The sequence below is a fragment of the Momordica charantia genome (genome assembly GCF_013281855.1).
Source record: "Momordica charantia cultivar OHB3-1 chromosome 11 unlocalized genomic scaffold, Mcharantia_2.0 BLBB01000011.1, whole genome shotgun sequence".
In the NCBI taxonomy this organism is placed as follows: domain Eukaryota; kingdom Viridiplantae; phylum Streptophyta; class Magnoliopsida; order Cucurbitales; family Cucurbitaceae; genus Momordica; species Momordica charantia.
The window spans coordinates 6,745,047-6,754,124 of record NW_028275159.1 but is presented as its reverse complement, the minus strand read 5'-3'; the positions used below and the strand labels follow the sequence as shown (position 1 = coordinate 6,754,124).

General features: G+C 29.4%; 1 protein-coding gene across 1 annotated transcript; it reads left to right on the top strand.

Annotated features, from left to right (window-relative positions):
* Nucleotides 1-6,353: 6,353 nt before the first annotated feature.
* On the top strand, nucleotides 6,354-8,899 carry SWEET2 (Nodulin MtN3 family protein). Its single transcript, XM_022286109.2, has 7 exons — nucleotides 6,354-6,844; nucleotides 7,487-7,523; nucleotides 7,645-7,861; nucleotides 7,961-8,119; nucleotides 8,208-8,327; nucleotides 8,420-8,555; nucleotides 8,689-8,899. Exons 1-6 carry the CDS (start codon nucleotides 6,790-6,792, stop codon nucleotides 8,531-8,533), a joined length of 702 nt encoding a protein of 233 aa, XP_022141801.1. The 5' UTR covers nucleotides 6,354-6,789; the 3' UTR covers nucleotides 8,534-8,555; nucleotides 8,689-8,899.
* The last annotated feature ends 179 nt before the right edge of the window (nucleotides 8,900-9,078 follow it).

Genomic DNA, 9,078 nt, shown 5'->3' with positions numbered 1-9,078 from the left:
AAAACTTATGTAGATGACGATTTGATACATTTTCTTCTTTATACTGTTTTCCTTATTTTTATTATCTCAAATTTACCCTTCTGCGTATCAATAAACAACATTGAACATTGATTAGTTTTTTAAGTACAAAAAAATTGATTTTTTTTCTTTTCCTTTTAATAGATTGTTCTTTTTTTATTTAAACATAATTGATTGTTATTAATAGATTGAATCCATTCAATTTCTATATTTTTATTTATCTATTTTAATTATTTATTGTGGTAAGTGTTTTTTTTAATTAAAAATTCTTATTATTATAATTTAATTAAATATTCATATTTTCATTTTTATTTTGAGTACAAATACGTGGGTAGATATTGGAACTCATAACCTTCCGATAGAACTAGGTATGTTAATTAACTCGTTGAGCTATGCTCAGATTATATTTTCATTTATACTTTAAAAACATTTTCCTAATCGTTATGTTTCCTAAACTTTTTCATGTATAAAATACACCTAACATTATTGTCCTCTTCAGGGTAAATACACACATTTTATCATTCATCATATAATTTTTTACACACGGTTGTCCTTAGTCCTTTCTTTTTTTTAGGGATTCGAACCTAAAACCCTTTGATTGGAAACATATATGTTAGTTGAGTTATGTTCAAATTGACTACAAAATACACTATATTTAATATTATATATATTGTCGATATATTTGCGGTTGGTAGAGCTATTGTTAGTGGTTCAAGTATATATATTAGGTATTATTGTTCCTCATTTTATTAGTTTCTATATGTGAAAATGGTGAGTTATATGGTTTTAAATGTTGAGAGATCATAAAAATGGTTATATATATAGTTTTTTAACAATAAAATAGACGGACAATAAAACCTATTTTTTTATTTAATTGAAATTCAGAGAGATATATGATCTTAAATAGATGTAAAAATTATATAACTTAATATGTTTAAACCCTAACTTATAAATAGTTAATCTATAGTTCTTTTCTATGGGTTGAAATTCGACTATCTACCCCATATCTGTAGTACTATATTATCAATTGAGAGAAAAAAAAAAACAATTTTGAGAGAGAAAACAATGAACACGTTCTATATGCATAAATTTTAGGAGGAAAAAAATGATAATATCATCTTCAAATTCATATGACATAACATTCCACGTACAAATAACTAATTAAGAATAGTCTTAAATCGTCGTTATAAAAAAAAAGATTGATGTAGAACTTATATATAAGTTGTTAAAATAGCAAATTTGAGCATGGATCAAGATAAGATACATATTACCATTCTAAAGGTCGATAATTCGATCCCCACCTCTACAATTGTTGAACTAGGAAAAAATATAATAATGTTAAAATACATGGAATTTAAATAAATCATGCCTCGGTCAAGGATCTTGAATTTTGCGATATCACTTATTATGAAATTTTAGATTCAGTCTTATACCGGTCAGAGTGTTGCTCAACCCTAACAACTAACATCAAAATTAAAAAAAAAAGCATTGATTTTGAAAAAACAACATAAACACAACACATAATTGGCATTGGAGATTCAAAAACAATGCTACTTTCAAGAATAAAATTGTTGAGTACACGTAAGCAAAAATGTGGATAAAATTTGATGGAAGGAATCAGCAAAAAGACAAGTGTGTACTCAAGAAGAAGAAGAAGAAGAAGAATTTAAAAATAATAAAAATAAATAAATAAAAGTGATTCAAAATTGTGGAAAATTGCTTGGAAATTTGTGGATATCTTATTCTAGATTTTGAACCAATTAAAAAGCCCCTTTTTTTTCTCCTCCTCTTATTTGATGAGTGATACACATTAAAGAGGATTTATTGAAAAGTACAAAAATTTGTGACAATAAACACCTGCTCTTATCTCTTCCTCTCATTTATTCAATTATTTATTTTGTAACCTTTCAAAAAGAAAAATGGCCCACACCCATTATTTTGTACGTCTAAATTAAATATTGTCTGAGATTTTTTTTTTATTCAAACTATTGTATATTTTTCCTGTGACTAATGATTGTGTGTTATTTGTTTGTGTGCAATTCGATGGATTTGTGGCAAAAGTATTCCATTGGTTCAGATTTCTTTATTAGTTAACTGAAATTGAGACAAAATTTAAAAAATTAAAAAAAAAATTACTTCTATCTAAAAAGCTCGCACGGTTTGAAGCAACTAAATTTTCTTACGAATCAGTATGATACTTATTAGGTCATAAAAATAAAAATAAGAAAAAAAATCAGTCTAGTTTATGATTAATCTTTAATAATACACCAATATCAATCTATTTTTTTCTATTTATTCCAGACAAAGGTTCCACAATAGAGAACAAAATGTGAATTAAAAAAATTATTCTATATATATATATATATATATATATATATATATAAATTTCTCATTATATGCAATGAGTATGAGTTGGTTTTTTTTTTAATAGCACGTTGTAAGTTCTATTCTTCAACTTTCAAAATTTAGTTTTATTTTTAAAAATTTCTAACGTATCCTTTTTTTTAAATAATAGAAATTTTTTTTGTCAATTTCAAAAAGTTAACTTTTGAATAGCAAAATGATTCCTTGTTGGGTAGTTTTTAAAGAAATCATTTTCCAAAACATGACTTTTGAAAAGTATAAAGCAACCACGTTTTACATGATAAAGCAGGAAAACTAAAATTTAACTTAAAATTTACAGAAATATCATCAGTAATAATATTTCACTATTTAAAAAAATTATTTGTAGCATATTTATTTGTGAATTTTAGTCGGAAAAAAATGATTCATACTGGTAAACATTAAAAGTCATGTCCACCTCGAATCTGAGGTAGCTTATTTAACCAAAATGATACTACATTTACTATCCTATGTGCGATCTCCTACCAGGTCCAACAGAAAATCTTCGACGTGTCCAACCTGGCTTCCGACATGGATAACCAACTATCGGAATGTATGTCTGATCTCCAACCTAGAAATAGACGGCACCATTTCCAGTGACAAATATCAAATTCTATCTTGAACTTTATATTAAGTCTGAGCTACACTTAAGTGTCGAAGAGTTTGCCTTCGATCATCTGTTCAAGGCAAATCAACTCCCTCACGTGGTCAACCTTAACTATGTCATACCTCGATCCCTTTTTTGCATAAACAAACTATAGTGAAGTTGACAATATATAAGGGAAAAAAACTTGCATACATATATATAACGACGGGGTTGACTTAGCATTAATTATAACAAATGATTGCATAACCCATCTCCCCACTAAATTTTTAAAATAAAAAAAGTTAGAACAGACTATTATTTTACATTAATTAATTAAGTAACATACCTTTCCATGGATTATGGACTATATAGTTTTTATATTAAAATGACTCGTATTGATAACTAAACTCAAAATCCATAAAACCCCAAATCTCAAACTCTTATTTTAGTCCTTACTAAAAAGTTATAATTAAAATATAGAAAAAAATTTCCAACCAAAAGTAACAGAAAAAGAAAAACAAAACAAAATATATATTAAAAAGAGGAAGATGATATCCCCACAAATACGTGGGGATCAGATTTCATTTCATGTCGATCCAAAATCTTGCCAGGCTGTTAATAAATTATTGGTTTTATTCAATTTTCTCACGTTTTTTTTTTCAGGTGCAATATTTGGAGTGCTGATTTTAACTTATGACTTTTAGTCATATATATATATATATATAGTCAATATATTTTTAGTATATTATCTTCGATAGAAAATTAGAAGTGCGGAAATTTATTAGACAGTTTTTTAAGTTCAAAGAATTTATTAGACTCAAATTTTTAAAGTCCAACAATTTATTTAAAGTTACTAACACAATTTTATAAACATATTAGATACATTAAATTTTAGGTACTTTTCAAAGTTAGGAATTATAGTTTTATTGGAGTTGTTATTTTGATCTCCTCCCTTTTTAGTTTTCTATTTCTTAAAATTAATTTATTTGCTATATTTTCACATTTCTTATAAATGCATTAGAAATTTTAGCTAAATTTAAAAAACAATAATAATTTAGATTTTAAAAATATTTTTAAAATTAAATAACAAAACAAAGAAACGGTTAATAAAATTATGAAAGCAGTGTTTATATGCTTAATTTTTAAATAAAAAATAAAATGATTGGTTAATAATCTAAATATGTTTTTACTAAATGTGAAAAACATGCCAAAAACTATAGAAAATAAACATACTTTTAAAAAAAATACGAGATTAAACAAAATAGTTATCTATTGTCGCGGGGCATTTGAGGCTAAATTTGTAATTCAACATTTATTTGTTAGTGTATTTGGCAACGTGTGTTACTGTTTAATAGATTTCAATTTTACACGTAAGAGAGAGAATATGTTATTACAATATATATCAATTTTTATATGTACGACTCCAGGTTTTCTTCATAGTCTTATCCACAAAAAATAATAATAATAATTAATAAATAAATAAAAATAAAAATATCTCTCTGTATTATTCGACCCATCAAAGAACGACCACTTGTAAAGTCTTGTCTTTTCATTAATGGTAAATAAAAATATATCAAATTCTCATTTTAATTTTTATATTTTACTATAATTCCATTTGGACATTTTAAATAACAATTTTTTTATTTGTCAAAGTGAGTATAATTCGTAATTGACTTATATCTCTTAAAAATATTCTTATAATTATAGCGGATGAAAAATTGTTCTTACTAATTATTCTAAATAGAAATGTGTCGATATATAATTCATTATTATTTGATTAAAAAAACAATTATCACTAAATATCGTAACAATAAAATACTTCACGCAAGGTTGTTGTAATAAATTTTATATTAAAATTTTAATTGTTGTAATTTTATTTTAATTATTTAGTATTTGTTAATATTAAATAAATTTTTATAATAATAAATATCTACGGTCAAAAAAAATAGATGAAGAACTAATATTATGACACATTTGTAAGTAGCTTAATAATAAAGATATATATATTAATATTACGATTTCAAATAGTTTTAGTAAACATCAATAGATTTTTTATCTCGATTTGTTAGGAAATGAATCTAACAAATACTTATAATATTTTGTTGTTACTTCTCTCATTGTCTATTAACTTTGAGGTGAAACTCATCAATATTGATATGGTATCAGAGCTTAATAAATTCAAATAAGTATTCGGTAAAAAAATAAGATATGGTCAAGATTGGCGAGTCCAAAATAACTACCAACTTGATAGGCGTATTAAGGATCCTACATTGAAAATAGTATGACTGCTCCTCCAATTGCAATTGATTTTGAAATAAAATCATGAATAATGATATGATATCATAGTATTTATAGTACGCAATATAAAATAAATAATATTAACATTCCAATTGATTTAGAAAGGTAGGGATTCGAACTCAGAACTTATTAGTTAAATATATGAGGTAATTTTCTTGTTAGAGAGACAATGACTAGTCTTAATAATTAAATTTTGTTTTTACTTACAGATATATGAGGGCTTGAACCTGGATCTTGAGTATCAACACCTAAGCTTCTTGCCACACCCGAAGGTGCATAATTAAAATTTGTTCATCGTTCAATTTTTGTAATACATGACAACAACTGGCAGAGCCACGTTGCGCTCGGGGGCCTACCAACTTCTTTATTATTATTATTATTATTATTATTATTATTATTATTATTATTATTTTTATATAAACCATGTTTAAAAAAAAAACTAAAATCGATAACTATTATCTATTAACAAATGTCAAATACGAAGTATTTAATTATTTAATTTACGGCTAATATTTATTAATTTTGTAATTTTGACATTTTGTTATGATTTCCTTTTCAATGTTGGTATATTCCTTTTATTTATATTAAATATCGACACAAATGAATATTACAAAAACTAGAAAATTACCACAATTGCAAAGAAAATAAACTTAATTGCGTTTAAGTCCTCTCCGACAAAAAAAAAATCTGCATCTATCCTACATAGTAGATATTCGAATTTCTAAATCTAAATTAAGAGTCAAATTGAACATAGTTTAATAGATTAAAAATATATTTTTGATCAAAAGTTCACGAGTTCAAATTCACACCTCCAGATGACTTAAAAAAAAAAGTGAAACTTTTAAGCCACTTGTTCAAAAAAAATTATTTGCCTTATTTTTTCATTTTCTTTCTTTTTGTTTTTGTTTCCATGGCCAAGAAGAGAAAGATATGCGATCGAAGAAATAAATAACCAAAAAATAAAAACTAAAAAACAGAGAGAGAGAAAAATAAAAAATAAAAAATCACGTTTCAGCAACACAACACCATTGGAAATGGAGGTCCAGTCTCCTTTTGCGTCTATAAATAAGCCGTTTCCCGTTCGTCCTCTCAACGAAAGCCGCTTAGATTATCATTTCCTCCCCAATTATCCGTTTCTCCCAATTGGGTTTTGGGTGGAGAGAATCAATCATCTTCCTCTGCATTTTGATTTGGGAAGTTTTCTGTGGAAGTCTCTGGGCTTTGGGAGAAACAGTAAAAGACCACAAGAGCGAAAGAGCGACAGATTTCTCTTCTGGGTCTCTTCACTGCGGTCTCCTTCTCTGTGGGGCTTTACTGATCTTAAACGTGCCGGCGATTGAAGTACGAAATCAATTGCACGCGTTTGATTGGGAGGAAAGAGAGGGAATCGGTGATTGGGGCGGATTTCCTGGTGATTTAGTCTTCTGGACGGCGGCGGCGGCGGTGGCGGCGGAGCTCTGTTGTGGAAGAGACGAATAGTTTTGTATATCTTGAAATCATTGTAGATGGTTCTCCTCGGTTCCATCTTCTCAATTAGCAGGGATGTAGCTGGAGTCGCCGGTACGCCTCTCTCTCTCTCTCTCTCTCTCTCTCTCTCTCTCTCTCTCTCTCTCTCTCTCTCTCCCTATTAAATTCAACCATTAATGGCTTGAGAAGTTCGTTTTCTTGGCGAGTAACATGGGAGAAAATGGATCTTCCCTTCAATCTTGGAATTCCCTTTTGAACATTTTGCTACTGAATCAACGGTTGAAATTATGTATCAAAATTGGAGCTCATGTGTTCGAACTTTTGCTTTTAAAGTAATACTAATTTGTTGCTTCGAATATACCCTAATCCGTCGGCTTATTTGACGGCAAACTTCTTGCTTTTTGTTATAGTTCATTCAACTCTAATGGTTGTTCTTTTCCCCTGTATTTTCTTTCTTCAAATCAAGCTAACGAATCCCATTTCACCGTATCCATTTTGATGAGGAGAACATTAGTCTAATGATTAGCAGCAAATTAAGATGTCATGAACTGTTTGTATCTTTAATGAACCATTTAGGGAATTCTGGAAGAATACTGGACAAAATACCTAGTTTGATCTCCCACCCCCAATTGTTGAACTCAAATAAAGAAAAAAACCTAGGAAAATGATTTGAGAAATTTTATATTTAGTTTTTTTTTTTCTTTTTCCTGATGACAAATTGACAATTATTTGCAGGGCACATCTTTGCTTTTGGGCTTTTCTTATCACCCTTGTAAGTTTTATCCATGGTACCTGTCTGTTCAACTTCTACAAGACTTTCTGAATGAATTAATAGAGGTAGAATCTAAATATTCACCATTCCTTGTTTCGCTTTCTTTGGGATTGATTTACAGAGATACGTTTAGGCGTGTTATTAGAAACCGAACAACAGAACAGTTTTCGGGGTTGCCATATATATACGCTCTCTTAAACTGCCTCATTTGCCTCTGGTATGGCTCGCCCCTCATTTCTCCAAGCAACATTATGGTCATGACGGTCAATTCGATCGGTGCGGTTTTTCAGTTAGTCTACATCATCCTCTTCATAACCTATGCTGAAAAGGATAAAAAGGTGGATTGCTTGTTTGTCTATATGTTGTGATACTCGTCCTTGTGATGAAGTTTGTGAAATATCTTTATTTAGTGAACTCTTTCTTCATGTTTGTATCAGATGAAAATGCTGGGATTGTTGCTTGCAGTCTTTGGCTTTTTTATAGTCATTGTTGCTGGGAGCTTACAAATAGCTGACCTCCCGTTGCGACAAACTATTGTTGGGCTTTTGAGTTGCGCATCTCTCATATCGATGTTCGCTTCTCCGTTGTTTATAATAGTAAGTCTATTGTGTTTAGCTTCTTTTGTACCCTTTTTTTGCTTTTTGTATGATGTTTTAAAGGTTGACTTCTGCTCACCTCTCTCAGAATTTGGTGATTCGAACGAAGAGTGTCGAGTTTATGCCATTTTATCTGTCCCTTGCAACCTTCCTCGTGAGCACATCTTTCTTCCTCTATGGACTGTTCAATTACGACCCGTTCATATATGTAAGCATTTTCCCATCCATTTCCTACATTCGTCGTGCAATTTATTCGATCGAGTTCGGGACATGAATAAGTATTTTGTTGTCAAACTTCAGGCCCCAAATGGGATAGGAGCTGTGTTGGGGATAGTACAATTGGTGTTGTACTTCTACTACAGTCAAGTTTCTACAGAGGAGTCTAGAGAACCTTTAATCGTATCGTATGCGTGAATACACGCATTATAACAATAAGGTACCAAATCCATGTACTTTTTCGTGTAATCTTGTTACCCACAGGGCTTGACGATCTAGTTTTTCGGTTTTTGGTTTTTGGTGTGGCGAATGGGACGATAACCAATCTGAAGTTTTTCCATTTTCTGCTGCAGGAACCATAGATTTTGGAGGGCTGTTGTTCTGGCTACTGTGTTTGTTAGAAACTTACTTTCTCCCATTCATTTCTCCAGTTTAATTGATTGGTTTGTTTTTTAGTTGTCAATCAGTTAAATGGTGTATTTTTATACAACCAATCCCAAGATTCTCATTAGTGAAGAATGTTGTAATATTTTCCAGCCTTATTGATCGAAAAGCTTTGTTCTATGGCTGCTGCTGCTGCTCTCTATTTATGATTTGATTGCAAGCTGTTTGGATTTGTTAGAGTATTGTTTTAGATGAAGAACCTTAATAAAGGAAATAGGCCACTCTGGTATCTTATTCTTCTTCCGAAAACTTTGGCGTTCACCGTTAAGATCGTGCTCGAACTCAGTCGACTTTTGTTG

Coding starts and splice junctions, on each gene's coding strand:
- SWEET2 (XM_022286109.2), top strand. CDS start 6,790: ATGGTTCTCCTCGGTTCCATCTTCTCAATTAGCAGGGATGTAGCTGGA. Junction 7,524..7,644: donor GGGCTTTTCTTATCACCCTT/GTAAGTTTTATC, acceptor ATTGATTTACAG/AGATACGTTTAGGCGTGTTA. Junction 8,120..8,207: donor CTTCTCCGTTGTTTATAATA/GTAAGTCTATTG, acceptor CACCTCTCTCAG/AATTTGGTGATTCGAACGAA.